This window comes from Nannobrachium achirus, assembly GCF_963921795.1.
Source record: "Nannobrachium achirus genome assembly, chromosome: 1".
NCBI lineage: Eukaryota > Metazoa > Chordata > Actinopteri > Myctophiformes > Myctophidae > Nannobrachium > Nannobrachium achirus.
Window position 1 is genome coordinate 4580480 of NC_137810.1, and position 22636 is coordinate 4603115.

Consider the following 22636-nt stretch of genomic DNA (forward strand, 5'->3'; position numbering starts at 1 on the left):
GAATGTGACAAAAAACTAAAAATAATTATTGAACTCTACTCTCCATGGCATGAGTAATCAATAGAAAAAAAGTCATTTTGGGGGTGAACTATACTCCTTTAAGTACAGTTTTGAGGTATTTGTACTTTACTTGAGTTCTTTCAGTTTTCAATACTCCACTACATCTGGGATCCAAATATTGTACTTCTACTCCACTACATTTATTTGAAAACTTTAGTTACATATTACTTTTCAGATATAAATTATAATATTATAAAACATACATAAACCACTTTAGCCCTATTTTATACCTTGGCCATTTGAAAATAGCAGATCTACAAGCTCGCGCAGGTTGTGCATGGTTGGCATGGTTACCAGCTCACTGAGCTCAGGGACCCCCTGAACGGCGGAGTGACAGGCGGGAGGCGCGGACCCCCCATTGCTTACACAACCTCCAAGCACTGGTGAAATGTTGCCACCTGCTGGACTGTATAAATAACTGCAATCTGAAAACATGCATCGTCCATTTTTCAGACTTTGTGCGTATATGAGTGGTCGTCGTGTGCGCTGAATGGTTGCAATGCATGAAAATACACGCGAAGCCTTGAAATTCCAGAGTACAGTTGTGAAAGTTTGCACGGTATGGATGTTATGCACGAAGTAGTCTAATTGTGAAGAGGAGAGGTAAACATGGGACATTATTCGTCGCAGTTAAATGGCATGCTTTGTAGAAAAAAATGGCTTGGTGTTGTAAAAAATGATCCACAAACACGTACAAAGATTATAATTTTTTCTGCGAATTGCATTTTTCTTTTTGCGAGGTTGTTTTTTTTTCTGCAAAGTGTTTCATTTACGAAGACGAAATGCATAATATGCAAGTAGAGCCTACATATTTCTTGCGATGTATCTTTTTTATACAAGGCATCAAGATTGTGTACGAAATTGTAATTACCACGAAAACAGAGGTAAAAAAGGGACTTTATTCGTCGTAGTTAAATGGCATGCTTCGTAGAAAGAATGTGAACGCAAACGCGTACAAAGATTATAATTTGTTCTGCGAATGCTATTTTTCTTTTTGCGAGGTCGTTTTTTTCTGCGAAGTGTTTCATTTATGAAGACGAAAACCACAAAATTCACGTGATTTTTTGCGAAGTGTTTCATTTTCAAAGACGAAACACACAAAAATCACGAGTTAGACTGAAAAACCATACGACAACACTGAAAAAACGTACGAAAAAGTAAAGTCCAATAAAAACTTCCATATGCGTGCGTGCGTGCGTGCGTGCGTGCGTGTGTGTGTGCGTGTGTGTGTGTGTGTGTGTGTGTCGCTGCTTACCTCGTTTGACGGTCGTCTGTGCTTGCTTGTGTAACTTGACCAGCAGAAGGTTTCTTTCGGGGGTCACAGATGTGTTGACTTTGGGGTTATGTTGTCGAGGGGGCTGACTGTGACCAGCGTCTCTGTCTCTGTCACGTTCTTCCACCGTCTGTGTATGCGTTTCTCAGCCGCAAAATCCATATCAACGCAATGCAGAGCCAAAGCCACCGTTAACGCTGGTTATGTAAACTATCGCGCCGTGTCCGTGTATAATTCTTTTGTGCTCTTTTGAAGGATATTTTCTTTGTTTAGCTTTCTTTTCTCCCTCTTCCTCGGCTCTGCAGGGCGCCTCCATGTTTGTTGTTATGAGACCATGGTAACCATACGCGGCTCCTATTGGGCCATGTGACAAAAAACGCACCACCCCCTTGAAAATACTACTACGCGAGTTAAAATATCACCACGCAGCATAAGAAAATAGTGCCGGCACCGAAACACTGATTACTAATAAATGTGCAAATGACACGTGGAGAACTTTTGGTTTCTTACTTACTAGCAATAGATCTTTTTTTTTATGTATAGTATATATTCTGCCCCTGGTATGGGAACGAACCAAGACAATGAGTTATATGCAATATAGTCTAAATCATTCAGTGTGTTTTACATTCTGACCTGTGATCAGTAGAGTGGTGTCCATCTTTGAAGTTAATAGGTCTAATCATGGACCAGTCACTCTTCATGGAGACACAGCTGGGTGTTGGAGACTCTGCTCTGTGCTGATCAACCCTGGTAGAAAGAGAGGATGAACATTGTTTAATGTATTTATATTCAATCATACAATCAATGTGGAATCCACACACACTTCTAGTCAAACATCTCTTCTATGAACTCTCTACTCTGAAGTATAAAACACTTCAACGTCCTCAGAGTGATAGTGGTTCAGAAATGGACGGTACAAACAACCTGCCCAGTGAACCAGTTTCACCATCAGTAGGAAGGTTTGGAGATTTCAAACCTAGTTTTATTTTAAATTCATACAAGAACAATGGCTTCCATTTAATTATCATTATTTAACACCTGTGTGAACATTCAGCAAAACTAGCAGATCTACAAGCTCACACCAAGTCATGTAAGCTTGTAGATCGTCTATTTTGTATGAAGTAAGTCAGTACTTCAGTAGTATTTTCACTAGATACTTTTACTTCTACTCAAGTCATTATTTTAAACAATACTTTTCCTTGAGTACAGTCTAGGGCTATGCTATGTCCAAGACAACCTAAAAATCAAAGATCTCTACAGCTGACAGTAAGATACTCTACTACTGTCTACATTGTGAACAGATACAATACTTTGTTTTTGTCTTTCCAGTTGAGATCAGTGATCTTACTTTGTGTGTGGAGGTCCAGGTTCATTACTGAAGTTGGGATTTTCTGCTTTAGACCAGTCACTCTTCATAGACACACAGCTGGGTGTTGGAGACTCTGCTCTGTGGTCAACACTTCTGGAATCATAAAGATACACCACAATTAGCATATGGATGATTATTTTAGTTTCTTATTTTTTTATTATTATGCTACATTATAAGTAAAACTAATCTTGAACACTGAGTCCATAGTTTTCATGTGCATTTCGTCATCAAATACAAATAATTGTCAACATTGAAACCTTGCACATTGAGTCTGATGAGTCTTATGACTGTATTGGTTGTGGACATTTCCCAGACCTAAAAAAGTAAATGTAATTATAAATTGCTTTTGTCTCTCCATTGTTTTGAAGGTCCTCAGTGGGTGAAATACCAGACTTTAGGCTTGCTTCACAGATCGGCTGTGTAGCAACCTTTGACAGGTACTTTGTATTCTCAACTACTGACGCTAAATCAGAGGCGTCATTTCAGAAAGAAATGGGGAAGGCAAAAAAAAAAAAAAAGCCACTTAAGCCCCACTTCTAAAATAGTGAAAATAGTGGATCTACAAGCTCTCAAGCTTGAGAGCTTGAGAGCTTGTAGATCAACTATTTCCGCTATTTGTTTGGGAGGTTGAAACTTTAAAAAGGACGTGTCTGTACAAAACAACAGTCCTGGTAACCTCCAACATCATAGCTGTAAGAGCCATTTGAGGCATCTTGTTATTGGTGTTGCCAGTGGCAGAGGCAAACATTTAAGGGGCTGTGGTCGTGTGTAGCGTTCGACCGTTCATTTATTGACTTATTTATTGTATGTCAAAGTATAGGACTTAATAGGCTAATAAATATTAAAAATGTACACACACAAGGAAACGTTTGGACTTCAGTTATTATGAGCACATGTCTGAACTCCCTCAGTAAGCAGTAGCACCAAGTATAGGACTTGGGCTCTACATTAGCTCACAAACTGACTCGCTTCAAGTTGACTGTTTTATTGGGAAGCAGTCAAACCAGGGCTCGTTTTGGACACACAGAGATCAGTGGTCTTACTGTGTGTGTGGAGGTCCAGGTTCATTACTGAAGTCTGGAGGATGTTGTTTAGACCAGTCACAATATTCATATTCATACAATGATCATTTGAATGAACACATAGACTCCTCTCCTCCCAATTCCCCTGTCCCCGTCTCTTGACCATAATTATGTCCTCCACTTCCAACAATGCCACTGAGCCAAACCTGCTACAGAGCATGCTTTGGAGGCAATGGGCTTTGCTTTGGACTTTCTTAAAAAGCCATAACTAAGATTGCCAAATTATTGTAGTGGAGTAAAAGTACAATATTTGGATCTGAGATGTAGCAGTGGAGTAGAAGTAAAAGTACTGTAAACTGGAAATACCCATACATTACAGTAGTTAAGTAAATGTACTTAGTTACTTTACACCACTGCCATTGTGTGTATATGGTACAGGAGGATTGTCTTACTTTAAGCGTGGAGGTCCAGGTTCATCTTTAGACCCACAGCTGGCTGTTGGAGACTCTGCTCTGTGGATGAGATGTTTGTCTCTTCCCTCCTCCTCCTCTCTCTCCACACACTCACTCATCTTTGGTCTTTATTTAACCTGTCAAGGTTAGCAGAAAATAGTAAATGATTAATGAATGAATGTACAAAACACATACACACACACACACACACACACACACACACACACACACACACACACACACACACACACACACACACAGCGACGTGTTGTGAGTTTGGAGGTCAGCTATTTTCGGTGCTTGATACCACACTGAACTAAGCACAATCAAGTGAACACTGGAGATGTGGCGTAACGGCATGGATTTCTACACAGAGAGGGCAATTCTTTCAACATAAGACGCTGCATTCAAGTTCAGGAGAGTTTGGACAAGGACATTCTCTTAAATGCTGCATTCATGGTCTGGAGAGGGCACATTTTACAGACGGATAAAAGGGCAGGGGCTCAAGCCCCTTTTGATGTCTATGTGTGCACAATCCTGCACATGCACGCACGCGCACGCACACACACACACACACACACACACACACACACACACACACACACACACACACACACACACACACACACACACACACACACACACACACACAGTAGATGAACAACAATATCACCGTCATAATGCTGAGACTACAGTAGATGAACAACAATATCACCATCATAATGATGAGACTACAGTAGATGAACAACAATATCACCATCATAATGATGAGACTACAGTAGATGAACAACAATATCACCATCATAATGCTGAGACTACAGTAGATGAACAACAATATCACCATCATAATGATGAGACTACAGTAGATGAACAACAATATCACCATCATAATGATGAGACTACAGTAGATGAACAACAATATCACCATCATAATGATGAGACTACAGTAGATGAACAACAATATCACCATCATAATGATGAGACTACAGTAGATGAACAACAATATCACCATCATAATGATGAGACTACAGTAGATGAACAACAATATCACCATCATAATGATGAGACTACAGTAGATGCAGATGCATGCAGTAGCTCTTGTCAACCAACAGGTGTCCTACTGCACCACAGCATTGAAATATCACAATAGAAGAACAGGGAGACATTTGAATGTCATGTTAACAGTGGTGTAAGTAACTAAGTACATTTACTTAAGTACTGTACTTCAGTACAATTTTGAGGTATTTTTACTTTACTTGAATATTTCCAATGTCCAATACTTTTACTTCTACTCCACTACATCTCAGATCCAAATATTGTACTTTTACTCCACTACATTTATTTGAAAACATTAATTACTAGATCATTTGCAGATACAAATTATATTATAAAACATCCATGAACCACTTTAGCCTTATTTTATACCACGGATATTTGAAAATAGACGATCTACAAGCTCATAACGTGTCACATCACAACACGTTGTGAGCTTGTAGATCTGTACTTTTACTTTTGGTACTTTAAGTCCATTTTGATGCCAATACTTTTGTACTTTTACTCAAGTACATTTTGTATTCTCGACTTTCACTTGTAACAGAGTATTTCTATATTGCAGTATTGATACTTTTACTTAAAGTGGGCATGACATGGCCAAAACAGCTAATTATGGCTATCAAATTAGCCAATTTTTTTAATGATGTCATGTACCCCCATGTTAAATTACCCAATCAAATTAATTCATTGTAGTTACTGTACTGAAAGTAGTACTTTCTGTACAGTAACGGCAATACATTAATTTGATTGGGCTAATGGGGGGAGGGGCGGAGACTCGCGGAGTCGAGTATCCATATCATTATCTTTTGAAACTACCCCAAAAAAAGCTGTCCGAGGCATGTTTCCGACTTTCTAAACCAACTTTAAAACTATCAGTTCTAGGGGTAAAAATTATACACCATTCGCTATAAAATGGTAAAAAAGTACATGTCTTTTTCAAAAAAGGTGTCAGAGATTCGTTACGAGGGTCAACACGCTTCTCAGTTCTCCCCGTCTAAGGGACGGTTTTGTCGGCCATACCCTGCTGTGTCTTCCGCTAGCCGCAATGCCGTTACGTTTCAACATCACGCGGCCGGGACAGCTTAGAACGAGCGTCCAGCGATCTCCTTCTCCTCGGCAGCTTTGAGCCCTTTTAGCAGACATATGTCCTGCTGTATCGGAGGACTGAGGTCCGTGGCTCATACACTCTGTGTGTGTGTGTAGCCTGTGTGTGACACACACAATAGCTCTCCAAAATAGCCTTGCGGTGCGGCGCTGCTACACGCTAACAACAACATCACGTTGTGCGCGGCACGGCAGGACGGACGAAGTATACATTGCGAGGCACCGCACAACGGACGAAGTATACATTGCGCGGCACCGCACGACGGACGAAGTATACATTCACTACTAACTGATACGGCCCCGCCTCCTTTTCAGACCGTTTGAAGAAACACCACGTGACTTACTGTATCATAATGTTAAATTTCGGCCGGTGTCACGCCCCCTTTGGCTGCAATCAGACTGGAACGCACAAGTTGAGTGAGAGTTGTGTGGGGGAGGCGGGGGGCAGAGACAGCACAATGCATTGCGGATGGAAGTCGAGTGGTTTGAAGTCTAGTGCGAGTCGTGAGCAAGTTGGACGCAACCACACAACACCACACGACTCGCACTCGACTTCAAACCACTCGACTCCCATCCGGAATGCATTGCGCTGTGCCTGCCCCCCGCCTCCCCCACACGACACGCACTCGTTTTTGTGCCTTTAGGTCTGTAGCCGGCCTTTAAGTAAAACATGTGAGTAGGCTACTTTTTCCACCACTGCATGTTAATAATACTATTGATTAACATACTAGGCTACTACCATAGCCTGGTTAATAAACCAGACCCACCCAGTGAGGCTGGCACCACCAGACTAACTTTACCCTGGTTAAAATAATGTTTCATTCACTAAACCAAGTCATGGACTGCTGGCAGCTTTGAGATGTCAGCTAGTTCAACAGTTCCTTTGTATTAAAACATTTAAATAGATATTTTTCTTGATTGGATATTTTGAGCCTTTACATTGGCCTACCTGCTGTTAATTCTAAAATTGCTTACTACATTCACAAACACTCAGCGGCGAACAGAGAATTGTGACTGGGGGGCTATGGGATAAGATATTTTATATATGTATTCCTTAAATATTTTTCATCACAATTGGGTTCGTGGCGAGGGGGGCCTCGGGGGGTGCTAAGCCTTCACCAGCTCCCCCAGAGCCGTCAAGAGGAAACCAAACCACATCCTTAAAACAACTTGTTCCACACAGACAGCTTCCCCTCAACCACGTGGTTTATATTCAAGAGAAGCAGGGAGCAAGCAGCAGCCTGTTGCACATCTGGTCTGCAACGGAAACACTGTGTGTGTGTGTGTGTGTGTGTGTGTGTGTGTGTGTGTGTGTGTGTGTGTGTGTGTGTGTGTGTGTGTGTGTGTGTGTGTGTGTGTGTGTACAGGATACAGAAGGCGGGCTATAGACCGCATGACACTGTTAACAACCTCCACCGGCTGTCAGTCAGTCAGTCAGTCAGTCAGTCAGTCAGTCAGTCAGTCAGCACCCTGGCCAAAAGAGGCAATGTAAATGGCATGAATCTGCAGACACCAGAAGTGCAGCGGTTAACGGAAGTTACGTCATGCGTTGCAGTCTTCCGGTGAAATTCTCCCGGTGGAAGTAGCACCGTTTCATGCCGTTTCAGCCTATGGTCGTAACCAGGCTTTTCTCTTCGCAGATGAGTAAGCCTGACTACGCGGGTCAGTCTGTCAGTCACACGTCACACGTCACACTTTTGCCCTTCTCATATCTCCGCCACCGTTGCCCCAATCCATGCCAAAATTTGGCAATCAGTACACATTTGGTCTACACTCATCGACTCATGCCTTCAACAAGGATCTGTCCCATTTAGCGCCACCATCAGGACGAAGAACACATTTGTGGACACTGCTCCTACAGATTTTGCCCTAAAATCACACAAATCGGTACACAGTATGTCTACACTCATCTCATCAACATGGATATGTCCCATATAGCGCCACCATCGAGCCAATTTTTTCAATCACATTTTTGGACACTGCTCCTACACATGTTGCCCTAAAATCACGCTGCGACCTGTCGGTCGCTTATCTCCCGATTAGGGAGTCTTACTGGTAAATAATGATACCAAATACACACGTTACTTATAGGGTTAAATAATCAACATAATGATGTAATAATGTTCTGCTCTGTCTAAATAAGCATTTTGCTGGTGACATCAATCATAAGATTCATAACCAGATTAACCACAGAGAACAAGTACAGACAGGCAGACTAGACAACAGGGAGTGGTAGCTTTAGTAGAAACCAGAAGCATAAAGTAGCCTATAAACTGTTCCTGTGAGAACCAAGTGGTTCTAGTAGTGAATATTAAAACAACAACACCTACTTTACGTTAGCTTTTGGTCCTTATTGTGTTTTGTTTTGTCTTCCTCACATGTTGTCCTCACTGTCAAGTTCACAGTTGTTGTCGTGTCTCAAAATGGCTCCCTGAGATACGCTGTGCACTTTCATTTCCTTATAATGTGACTTTGACCCGCCTCTACAGCTCTAGGGCTACAGTCAGTTAGATGATATCATGTCATCTATTCTCTACAGCTCTGGGGCTACAGTCAGTTAGATGATATCATGTCATCTATTCTCTACAGCTCTAGGGCTACAGTCAGTTAGATGATATCATGTCATCTATTCTCTACAGCTCTAGGGCTACAGTCAGTTAGATGATATCATGTCATCTATTCTCTACAGCTCTAGGGCTACAGTCAGTTAGATGATATCATGTCATCTATTCTCTACAGCTCTAGGGCTACAGTCAGTTAGATGATATCATGTCATCTATTCTCTACAGCTCTAGGGCTGCAGTCAGTTAGATGATATCATGTCATCTATTCTCTACAGCTCTAGGGCTACAGTCAGTTAGATGATATCATGTCATCTATTCTCTACAGCTCTAGGGCTACAGTCAGTTAGATGATATCATGTCATCTATTCTCTACAGCTCTAGGGCTGCAGTCAGTTAGATGATATCATGTCATCTATTCTCTACAGCTCTAGGGCTACAGTCAGTTAGATGATATCATGTCCTCTATTCTACACAGCTCTAGGGCTACAGTCAGTTAGATGATATCATGTCATCTATTCTCTACAGCTCTAGGGCTACAGTCAGTTAGATCAGTGGTTCTCAACCTGCGGGTCGGGACCCCCAAATTATTTGGGGGGGTCCCCAGACATTTAGCTAAATGTTAACATTGTTTTCTCTCTCAACAGTTAACAGACCAACATACATTATAACTTATAATGTATGTTGGTCTTATAATTTATAAGTGTATCTCACATTTATAAAAGTGACAATTTAAAGACTTTAAAGACCTTTTAGTACCTCTAGTCAAACATTGGTCAAACTGTCAAATATTAGAGGCAGACATCAGCATGTAGCAGGAACAGCATGTAGATCGGCTATTTTCACAATATGGAACAGATCGAGTCAAACTAAATGTAAAGCCAACTGCCAACTCCTACAATTCCAAGTGCTTGTGCAGGGGGGTCCCCAGTTCAAATATGATTATTTGGGGGGTTGCTGCCTGAAAAGGTTGAGAACCACTGAATTAGATGATATCATGTCATCTATTCTACACAGAGGAACCAACACATAATAGTCAGGGAACGAGTTGGGCAAGTCCCACCATGTCTCATTCCAACCTAAAGTTATTATGTTATGACTGAGTAGCCTATGCTATGACTGTAGTCAGTGTAACCTAGGGCATTAACGACTTCTGAATTTTGCAATTCGACTCGACTCAGTAAAAACTTGAGTTGAAGTCGACACTATCATCTGATGACGTCATCACATTACACACGACCCCCCAATTATGTTGGGGGGTCCCCAGATGATTAACTTAATGTGAAACATTGTTTTCTCACTCAACTGTAAACAAACCAACATAAGGTTTAAGTAAGAAGGTATCTTCACATTTCCAAAGTGCCAATTTAAGGACTTTTTAATACCTCTAAAATGACAAATTAAACATTGTCCAAATTGTCAAATATATAGAGGCAGAAATTGTGAAAATAGCCGATCTACATGCTCACAACGCCTCGCACCGCGAGGCGTTGTGAGCTTGTAGATCTGCTATTTTCAAAATATAAAGTATTTTATTTATTTTTTTCAACTTCGACTTTCTACGTTCTCTGGTGGGAGTCGACTTGTTTAATGAAATCGACTGAGTCGACTTGTTCGTTAATGCCCTGGTGCCTATGCTATGACTGTAGTCAGTGTTTAAACACACAATAGAAGATCATTGGGCTGACTGACGTGAGGACAGGGTTCACCCTGCATGAAAACAAGCTCAAATACAATGCCATGCATTTGTTGTCTTTTGTACTGTAGGCACACTATAGCCCAGAGGTTCTCAACCTTTTCAGGCCGCGACCCCCAAAATAGTCATATTTTAACTGGGGACCCCCCACCCTGAACCATTACATTTTGTATAACACGGTTCTATTGGGACAATAGCAGATCTACATGCATGGTCGGACTTTTCCATTTGCCCAAGGGGGGGCAGTCTTGAACAACATCTTAATCATAGTATTCATATGATATTGGTGAACACAACACAAGGCATAGAAAAGAAAGATCTCACAACAACATATGGCTGCTCATCCAGACCATGATGTTTACTGTAACAAATAAAACGAATACAATTTACTGTGCCAGACTCTGCCACCATTATTCCATATACAATAATACAGCGATCCAACACAGTTATAGACCACTATCTGGCAGGCACACAGCCTACATACACATACAGTATTATTAACATGAGCACACAACTGTCTAAAGCGGTTACACCCCGTTACTCCGAAAGACCGTTTTTCAGAACGTTGACTTGCATTGTTCGGAGTAACGGTGGTTCCAATTTTTATATAAGACCCCGCTATTCCGAAAAGCCTATTATTTAGGCTATTATTTAATATTTAGTCCATGAGTCCCTATAGTCCGTTCACACCGTTCCAACAGTGTTTAGGCGCAGTCCTTTCTCTCTCTCTCTCTCTCTCTCTCTCTCTCTCTCTCTCTTGTGATTACAATGTAATAAAATAATATAGTTGAAATGTAACTATCGGATGCCCGCATCAAAGATGCAGCCCTCCAATAAGCCACTCACACATTCAGAAGAAGGCCTTTCTCTCTCCTAATGATTCTAATTTCACTGTCATGTCAGCAGCAGAAGTAGGCTATAATATGATCATGAATTCCTTGTATATAGACCTATATCAGACTTCGCGCTAGGATTTTAAACTGCCGGTCACCGTGACCGGCAGGATTAAAATTTACCAGACAACTGAAAAAAATACCGGACTTAATAATTGTAATGCATAAATTACAAGCAGGTGCACAAACAGCCAATAGCAACAGTTAAAGTAGCCTATTAGGCCTACTGCATGGGACTGAAAACGAATTGAATGAAAAGTAGGCTAAACAAAAAAAACAGCTTAAATCTTGCATAAGGGAATTAATTGGACTACAATCGCGCAGGCTGTGTCTGCATATGTGGCACACTTCTTTCACAACAAGGTGTTTCTGTAGGCTATTGCATCATGTTTCATGGCAACAAATTACAATACAATACGTCTTGCCAATTGCGCGGGTCTGCGCAATTGTTTCATAAGGTTGATAGATTAATCTGGCCAGCAATTAATTAAAAAGGCTACTCAGTAGCCTACTCACTGTCGAGTGGTGACACAGTGCATGAATCCATGCGCACGTTGTGCAACTTTGGAAGAGTTTAAAAGACTTTGGTGGTGTTCTTCCTACTGTCTCCACTCCATGGCATCTCCTCATAAAGAACTTAAATCAATTGTATCATCATGTTTGTTTATGGGTTGATTGTTGACCGTGCGTGCATTCCTTAATTCCCATGGCTTTACATGCATTGCGTGCATCGCAAACTGAGACTGAAATGAGAGAGAGACAGAGAGAGGGAGCGGGCGAGCAAGTGAGAGAGAGAGGGGGGGGGTGAGCGAGCGCAAGGGGAGAGAGTCCTATACAAATCATTGAGAGAGGGAATGGGTGATGGCTGTCTTTAAGTAATGAGCGCGAGGGGTGAGGGGGGGTTGAGAGAGGGGGGGGGGATGAGCGAAGGGGAGAGAATCCTATATTCGTAATAAAGGCGTCTATTTTTATTTTCGTAATAGGGGTCCGTCGGAATAGCGGTGTTTCGGAAAAGGGGACCGTCCCCGTCTAAAGCACAGCCTATATCAGTACTGATTGATTGATTGATTGATTGATTGAAGGCTTTATTAGAAGTTTGCATAGGAAAATGTACAGATTCATGACGGTACAGTTCACTGGTACAAGGTCTACTAAAAGGAGATCCATGAAAAGACTAAGCTTATTTCAACAGGAAACCATTTAAGTATCTCATATAACATTGAATGACAGACAAATAGAACACATTACTATACAGTAGATATGTAAAGAACAGGGGGAAAAAAAAGGAAAGAAAACAGTAAATCTAAACAAACAGTAAGTATATACAAGGAATATACAGTAAATCTAAACAGACAGTAAGTATGTACAAGGAATATACAAGTATACAAGTATATACAAGGAAGGGGCAGGGAGGGTAGAGTTGGGCTAGGTTTTTTACCAGTTACCACTCACTGAGTGAACCATTATGCGCAGCCGTGCACGCACGCACACACACGCCCACACATACACACACACACACACACACACACACACACACACACACACACACACACACACACACACACACACACACACACAGTACAGTAAACAGTATACAGCAGGCTGTAAGTCATATTGAATCATTGTCTCACCTAGTGTAGAAGTAAACGCCTGTTCTTGCGTCCTGCATATACATCCACAATCTTCTCAGGCGACAACTTTGCTGTTAAGTCATCCTCAATGTTCAGAATGGCAAGTGTTGTTGAGCGCAGCCAACATGGAATCCTCCTCATGGCAGAGAAACTCCTCTCTGTGGTAGCAGATCCAATTGGCAGAGTCAGTGCCAACTGTAGCATCTTGAACAGATTGGGATAGCTGTCCTTTTTAACTGTCTTTTTAAGATGGTCAAGGTCAAGTGAAACTGTTGTGCTTGACGAGGCGAGGCTTTCACCAGATCCATCTCTGCTCCAAGCAGGACAGGATGGATTTTCAGTGGCTGTGCATATCTTTCTAGGAGAGGTTCCACTCCGTTCTTGTCACATTTAAACACTGCTGCACATGCCTGTGCAAGTTCTATTGACATTCCCGTTTCAAGTCGACCTTAATCGCTGAAAAGTCACTCGGGAAGTGTCGACCCCCAGTCTAGGAAATCACAACCTAAACATTTGGAAGTGTCACCCCCAGTATGGGAATCCCCGACCTCAAGAAAATCAAGAAAATTGGAAATCTCATCCCCCATTATATGAAAACCCGACCGGTTATAATATTTTCTCTTTCAACAGAGAACGCCTAAACTCTCTAGTCTCCCCCTGTGTCTCTCCCACTCTCTGTCCGGGGGGGGGGGGGGCTTCTCTCTCCCAGCACGCAGCAGCTCTGTCTCTCTCCCCTTCTCTCTCCCCTCTCTGTCCGCGCTGGGGGGGGGGGGGCAGAACGCATTCCCACCTAAACGATCAGATGCTTATCAACGTAATCATGCAGCTTTTACCTGTGGTCAAAGTGCGTGGAAAGCCTAAATGTATTTCCTTTCAAGCAGCACCATGCGTTTGGGTGTCTCTCTCTTTCTGCACAAGTAGCCTCCCTCGAGCAGCTGCGATCACTTCCCTAACGACCTATTTGTCGACGTGCAGGGGTGTTGCGCAATGAATGTATGTGATGTTGTTGCCTACTGGCAGCAGAGAAGATCTACTTCTTCTTCTTCGTTAGTTTGAATGGCGGTTTGAGACCAACGTATCTAGGTCTATACCGCCACCTACTGAACTGGAGTATTTATAGTGACTCCAGCACTACTTTGTGTAAACTATTTACAGTGTCCACCCATAGTGATCCCATCCATATTGTCCATTCAGTTCGTTAGACCCAGACTTTACGTCTGGGCCGCTGCGACGTCTTCTCGCAGCACGCTGTCCAGGTCCTCACCAGTTACATCCACAACATTCAGGAATCTCCTGGCTGCTACCAGCACCATCTTGATTCTCTCGGACTTGCTTTCTATTCCTACAGCACAGTTGATCACCATCGCAATAAAAGCTAGAAATCTTGTCTTGTCCATGCAGATGTTTTCATGCCCATTTCTTTTTTCCTCTTGTTCTTTCCTTTCTGGCTTCCTCTTTTCGGTGTTCCCCTCCACTTTCTTTACAGCCTCTGCATAAGACATTCCCTGCTTTCCTGCTCTCAGCTTGTGTACCAACACCTCCTTCACTTTCCTTGGACACTGTGCTGCCCCTGCATAATGCTGACCTCCACAATGTATGCACTTAGCTTCTGCTTTTCCTTCGCATTCCTCTTCACAGTCCTCTTTTCCACATCTCCCACATGTTTTATTTCCCCTACAGACAGCCGCTACGTGACCGAATTGCTGGCAGCAATAGCATCTTAGCGGTGCTCTCTCAAATCGCCTGACACGATAACTGACATGATCCATATATACTCTCTCTGGTAAGTCTCCTTCAAATGTAAGACACACTGACATGCTGTCCTCTTTTGCCCTCCCGAAACCGTGTCAGCCTCCTTGCTTCACAGACCCCTTCCACATCATGGTTCTCCAGCTGCACAGTTAGTGGCACGCCACTAATCACCCCCCTTACTCTTTTCTTTCCTCCTAGGTAGAACACCTTCATTGGGTTAGGACCAAATGACTGAAACTCTTCAAAAGCTTTACCTGCCTGTTCCTCACTCGTACAGTCTATAATCACCAGTCCATTCCTGGCAATCCTCACTGAGTTAACTTTGCCGATTTTCTTCTCCACATATTTTCCTACCCTTCGAGGATCTTTAAAAATGCCGTCAGTTTTTGTGACCGTTGTCAAGCCGATACACGTAAGCCTCTCTTTTCCTTCATCACTTTCCGAATCCGAGATTCCTTCTTTCTTTCTTTTCTTTCTACTTCCAAACTTTCTTCCCTTTTCATATTCCTCCTCCTCCGACTCCATTTCAAACGACCCGCCGCGTTCCGCCATGTTCCGTTCACTCAGTGCTTCTTTCTTTGCACCAGCTACCTGCCCAGACAGCACGTCACGCAACGTCAACTTTGACACCGGGAGATCGTTTACTCGGTAGAGTCAGAGAAGATCTATAGATCATATCTATCTATATCTATGAACTTTAGTTCAAAATGTGGAATTATGAACTATGAATATAGTGATTGATGGCAAGATTATGTTGATTTGAGCAGCTGTAGTGACTACTGTGTATTTCAGTACAAACAATTCTGATATAAAAATGTAACCACATGAACGCAAAAACCATAATAACACAACACAAGAGGTCAAATGTAGGAATAGAACAGTTTATTTGATGAAAGAGACAGTGTAAAACAACAGCTCACAACACAGTTACTATAACATAACCGCATAGGGGGGAAAACAATATTGCCCAAAGTAGCTATCTGAGCTCTAATAATAGAAGAAAAAACGATTGTCCACAATTTTATATATGTATATGCAAAAAAGTAATAAAATGGTTGGGGTAAAAATGGAAAGAGCTAGTCAAAAATAATAAAAACAAAATAGGCAAAAAGTTGTCAGTCAAATAAGGCTTTTGGCTGTAAATGAGTCACAGCAATGAAAGATGAACATGACATAGTATATACAGTATATAGTACTGTAATACATTCTCCTTACACACACACACACACACACACACACACACACACACACACACACACACAGAAGGAGAAATAGTCACAGCAAGGTACAGTTAAAAAGGCTACTTGTGCAGAAAGAGAGAGACACCCAAACGCATGTGCTGCTTGAAAGGAAATACATTTAGGCAATCCAAGGTTAGTTTCCACGCACTTTGACCACAGGTAAAAGCTCATAGCTGCATGATTACGTTGATAAGCATCTGATCGTTTAGGTGGGAATGCGTTCTGCCCCCCCCCCCCCCCCCCCAGCGCGGACAGAGAGGGGAGAGAGAAGGCCCCCCCCAGCGCGGACAGAGAGGGGGGGGGGAGACAGACCTGCTCCGTGCTGGGAGAGAGAAGGCCCCCCCCCCCCCCCAGGGGAGAGACACAGGGGGAGAGAGAAGTTTAGGCGTTCTCTGTTTGAAAGAGAAAATATTATAACCGGTCAGAATTTCATATACTGGGAGAGATGAGATTTCCAATTTTTCTTGATTTTCTTGAGGTCGGGGATTCCCTATACTGGGGGTGGCACTGACATAGGCTATAATAACAGTAACATTTCAATACATTTATGGATCATCCACCGAAGGCCCCGCGGCCTCATCCACTCTAACTGATGGCCCCGGGCTGGGTGGTGGTTCTGGGGCCTCATCCACTCTAACTGATGGCCCCGGGCTGGGTGGTGGTTCTGGGGCCTCATCCACTCTAACTGATGGCCCCAGGCTGGGTGGTGGTTCTGGGGCCTCATCCACTCTAACTGATGGCCCCAGGCTGGGTGGTGGTTCTGGGGCCTCATCCACTCTAACTGATGGCCCCAGGCTGGGTGGTGGTTCTGGGGCCTCATCCACTCTAACTGATGGCCCCAGGCTGGGTGGTGGTTCTGGGGCCTCATCCACTCTAACTGATGGCCCCGGGCTGGGTGGTGGTTCTGGGGCCTCATCCACTCTAACTGATGGCCCCGGGCTGGGTGGTGGTTCTGGGGCCTCATCCACTCTAACTGATGGCCCCGGGCTGGGTGGTGGTTCTGGGGCCTCATCCACTCTAACTGATGGCCCCAGGCTGGGTGGTGGTTCTGGGGCCTCATCCACTCTAACTGATGGCCCCGGGCTGGGTGGTGGTTCTGGGGCCTCATCCACTCTAACTGATGGCCCCGGGCTGGGTGGTGGTTCTGGGGCCTCATCCACTCTAACTGATGGCCCCAGGCTGGGTGGTGGTTCTGGGGCCTCATCCACTCTAACTGATGGCCCCGGGCTGGGTGGTGGTTCTGGGGCCTCATCCACTCTAACTGATGGCCCCAGGCTGTGTGGTGGTTCTGGGGCCTCATCCACTCTAACTGATGGCCCCTGGCTGGGTGGTGGTTCTGGGGCCTCATCCACTCTAACTGATGGCCCCGGGCTGGGTGGTGGTTCTGGGGCCTCATCCACTCTAACTGATGGCCCCAGGCTGGGTGGTGGTTCTGGGGCTGCTGCTAGCGGCTGCGGGCCTGGCGGCTCTGCTGGGGCCGCCGGTATCTCGGCAGAATCTGCTGCTATGGTCGGGACCGGCTGCTGTTGGCTGCCGTCGTCAGGCGGCTGCGGCTCCTGTGTTGGCGTTTTACGCTTCAGAAATGGACGGATATCCATGTTTGCTGCTGAATTTGTTTGAGCTATCAGTCACGCTACAGGTACACACCACAGATATAAAAAGCTAGATACCTCGTCCACCCACTGCAGTTGATTGGAGCGACCCGTCTCGCCTTGGTGGGCTCAAAAGAGGAAGTGTCGAGGGCAGGCTGCCACTCAAAAACACTACTGGCCAATCACAACGCGTCTTTTCCGGGACTTTTCCATTCAAACCTGCCCACCGACCTTACGCACACAGAAGAATTCCAAGCCTGTCAATCAAAAATGCCCACCAAGGCGAGACGGGTACCAGAGAGCCGGAAGAGGCGTCGACCTTTTTATGTCTGTGGGTTCAGGTAGGAAGAGGGCAGACTCACTTACTTCTGTCTTCCATTCCATCACACGTGAATGCCAAAAGAAAATCATGTCACATGACATGACTAGGCCTACTCTTAAATTAAATTATTACAAAACAACTAAACATAATAGAATTCATATGTATTTCCCACAATTGTTTTATTTTTATTGATAGTTAAAAAGTGCACGCAAAAAATATATTTTATTGAACATGTTTTGTCTAAAGTGCACAAGTCTGCCCGCCTGTCCCCCTGGCCATTTTGAGTGCTCTCCTTTTTTTCATTGGTTGAACAAATGTATTTAATTTAAGGTAGATATTTGTTTTGTAGAAAGCAATATATTTTTTTCTAAATTAAGAGATGCTTATAAAATGTGGTATTTTCCCTTCTTTGATGTGATGCTATACACTATATACAGACTAATTTAGCTGTGGACCTCCTTGAACCCCCTCAAGGACCCCTGGGGGTCCTCGGAACCCCACTTTGAGAACCACTGGCCTTTAAATAAAGACAAAAAGTAGTAGGATGAAAGATTAGACCTGCACACTGCCTCTTGCTAGTTCAAGACAATCATGTATTAGAGCAACATTACAATTTACTGCAATCCCTAACTTTTTGTCTCCACCAGCCGAAAGGCATGGGGAGAGACTCCGTTTTCGACCCTGTCCGTCCGTCCGTGTGTGAGTGTCTGTGTGTCTGTGCGTCCGTCCATCAGGTTTTACCAGCTAATCTCTGGCGCCGTTGGCCTGGTCACTGCCAAACTGTGCACACACACTCCCTGGATACCAATTCAGAACCTCTGCCCCACGTTTTTGCCAGACCCATGAAATGGGTAGGCCTACATAAGCAAATGTCGGTCCGGGTTTTCTATATAAAGGGTATATATGATGATGACATGATGATGACATGCCTACAAAAGGCATGATGTCATAAATGATGATGACAGACAAGGGGTCTGGCACAACCAGGTTGACCTGGTCTAGTTAATTCACATGGGCCTGTTCTAGCGCCACCATGAGGCAGACTTTTGCAAAACTAACTTTTGCCAGTACTCCTGCAGATTTTGTCCAAAAATCACACAAATGGGTAGACAGTATCTCTACAGGCAGCTTGTGATTACAGAGACATTCTGCATGCACATTCCCACTAGCTCAAGGAACAACCACTCTTTTCACATTGGCCTGTTATAGTGCCACCAGCAGGTCGACTTTTGCGAAACACATTTTTGGATCAAAATGCCTCAAATCATGCATGCAATCATGTCACATTGCCGTTAAAGGCCAAAGAAAACATGACACCCTTTTCACATTTAGCGACGCGCCACCAGGACCTACCTGACCTGGTGGAGACCTGTGCTCAGAAGAGCACTGCTTCTAGTTTTTGAGCGGTGCTAACCGCTCCTATAGACCGCTTTTTTACCAAAACTATGATGTCACAAATGATGATGACATGAGTTCGCTAGACCAATGAAACACTTCGATTCTGTTGATCTGTCCATGATGTCATAGTCACAGAGGCACCCGATTGGTTAACCCTGATTTAGAACGCGTTTAGGCCGCGTAAAATATGTCATAACGCGTTTAGGCCGCGTAAAATACGTCATAACGCGTTTAGGCCGTGTAAAATACATCATAAAAAATTATTGAGCGGTGCTAACCTCGAATTTCAAAATTGTATTAGATGAATATCACTTATAAGCGATAAAATAACCACACATTTAGACAGACTGTGGAAAATCTTACAGGTTATAAATGATAGGCAACTAATAGTTTAAAATACAAATGAACAGACTTTGAAAAACTAAAATATTCATCTTCTGGCCTCTTCTCGCCTCTCTGGAGGTAAATAAGGTCACTTATCATTACACTACGACACTCTTACAAGTTACAATCCGTAGCTTGGTCAACTAACTGATGAGAAATGACGATTAAGACTTATATTGTCTGAGCAGACCTCTAGACTGACATCATACACAACAAAAACAATATTGCCATGCATGCCTATCAACACTGATTCGCGCAGGATTTAGTTTGCACCGCTCACTTCGCACGGATGCGATTTTTTCTTTTGTGAATAGGACATTATTTTGACCACTCTGGAGTATGTTATGTTATGTTCCTGTGGTCTGGTAGGACACCTACAGGTTCAAGAGGGGTACTGCAGTAACTAAAAACAGAAGGTGATAAATCCATGCTGGAACATGAACGTTAATCTGATTGTATTGAAGGTTTCCATTTCCCACAAAAGAATATTAAAAACTAAATGTATTAGTAGGACAGTATGAGTCACCAGAAAAAAAGGGTGTTTTTGATGACTTTATCCTGGTTAAAATGGAGTTTGAAGTTACAATGGGTGTGTATGGGGACGGGCCCAGACAGCATAATGCATTTCATATTAATCACACAGCTGATTAGACTTAATGAGCTTGACCTGAGGATTTAAAGTACACCACTATAAAGGAAACTGCAAAGATTTGGTTGTATTCAACATTTATTTTTTATAAAAGTAGAAAAAAGGTCCACAGTAAATTGGAATTGTCTGATGGATATAAACATATTTGGTAAAATAATTTGTGACTCTCCCTCTGGCAGAGTCACATTCCTTTGTTTCAAAGAACAAAAACAAATCACACAACAAATGCTTCACACAAAATTAAAATAATGCATAAGTAAAAGCAAAAACATAGCAATAATAATAATAAAAAACAGTAATAGACACTTTGACACAATAGGCAAATTGATTGTCATACAAATTATTGCAATCAATGATTTGTGTATTTGGCTTTGGACATTGGAACATTTAAATCAGACTTGCCTTTTAGGCTTTGTAAATAAAAGTTGCATAGAACATAAAAAGGTAAATGGTGCATTTATACAGCGCCAACTACTGCTCATCAGGAGCAACTGGGGGTTCAGAGTCTTAACTTAAATATACAAATAAATGACTGACAGTGACTGCGACCAATCATCAACATACATAATGGACTACTTCCACAAATACAACAACCTCTTAACAGACACAAACCCCTGAAGATGTCACATGACTCCTTACAGCAAGGGTCTTCAACAGGGACCCCTAGGGGTTCACAACGCCTCGCGCTGCGATGCGTTGTGAGCTTGTAGATCGGCTATGTTCGGCAAAGAGCTTTGGTGTAGAGGGAGAAAAAAGAGCAGACTAAGTACAGAGTGAAAGGCCAAATGTATTATGTATTGACGGTTCAAGTGGTTAAATATCTGAAAACACAAATTGACATGAAACCAAAATACACTGATGATTGTGCCATCAAATGATGAAACTATATGGAATCTATGGGTTGTGGGGGTCCCTGCTTCATCTCTCTCTCAACTAAGGGGTCCTTGGCCTGAAAACGTTGAAGACCCCTGACTTACAGGGTATTGTTTGGACAAGAAATAGTTTTGCCAGTGGATGTTATGCTAAACATAAGCAACGACGTCACGTGCAATATAAACATGGAATGCATTTTTAAAGGTGAGTGCAGTGACCACTTATCCATTGCATCATATGGGCGGTGGGGTTCATTTGGTGCAGACCTGCGCGTGCATTTACTGTTAAGGCATCTATAGAGACACACGGGAGCCTACAGATTCACACCCACAATTGAGACAGTGACACCACTTGGGGCAAGGGAGAACGGTGGACTGCAAGCCAGCCCATAGAAGTCAAATTGCAATTCAACTGTAGTTAGCCTACTTTTAAAATAATCCTACATGAACTGAAGACAATATATGTAAAAATATGTTTCCAAATGTATGGAGTGTCTTAGTCAACATATCTTCTTGTTTTCTAAATAGATGAAGTGTTAACATTTAATTTGATAGTTGAATGTGTTAGCCATACAGAGCAGAGGGGAGACAGTAGACAGAGAACATGTCTAGAGCATTGCAATGTGATTCTATAGAGACACGGCCGTTTACACATTCCAGCCCACGATTGAGACACCAACACCACTTTGGGTAACGGCCGGACTACACCAAAAAATGTGCACATACGCGCGTACTGTCCGTGAAGACGCTCGCGTATGAGTAAACGCTCCAGGCTACACCAAGGAGGGAGTATATGTGAGGAAGACCAGATAGTCTGTGTACAAAACGCATAGGCGTGCTTAAAAAATAGAACCGATCCTATTTTTAGGGAATGCGTATCCGTGGTTCGCGCTATCCGTACGCCTGGTGTAGCCGGCTGAATTGATATACATTGGATCTATCCAAAACGCGCATACGCACGCATACGCACTGACGCGCGCGAAACGGCTTGGTGTAGTCCGGCCGTAAGGGAGAACTGTGTACTGCAGCTGCCAATGCAATCCTTATGAGAGCCCCCCCATTTGGGACACCATATACATTGAGTGATTTTGTCTCAAAAACTGTCGGGCAGAAAAACCTTTTCAGCCAGCCAGCCAGTCTATGTACATTTCAGACATTGATCTACAAGCTCACAATGTGTCTCAATGCGACACATTGTGATGCTTGTTGAATCAGCTATTTTCAAGTCAGTGTTGATCTTGACAGCTAATTATTATGTAGTTTTAGTCACTCTTTTGAATACATTTCCATTTAGTTTTAGTCATATTTTTTA

The 22636-nt window shown here is 43.0% G+C and overlaps 1 protein-coding gene across 1 annotated transcript in view; it reads right to left on the bottom strand.

Annotated features, from left to right (window-relative positions):
* Positions 1-1378: 1378 nt before the first annotated feature.
* Positions 1379-22636, bottom strand: part of LOC308307500 (uncharacterized protein) — a gene marked incomplete at both ends in the record, with an annotated part of 34127 nt that continues 12869 nt past the window's right edge. The window contains 3 exons of the mRNA XM_080752766.1: positions 1379-1463; positions 1967-2080; positions 2682-2795. Of these exons, the coding sequence (XP_080608892.1) occupies positions 1379-1463; positions 1967-2080; positions 2682-2795 (313 nt within the window). The remainder of the gene's footprint in view (positions 1464-1966; positions 2081-2681; positions 2796-22636) is intronic.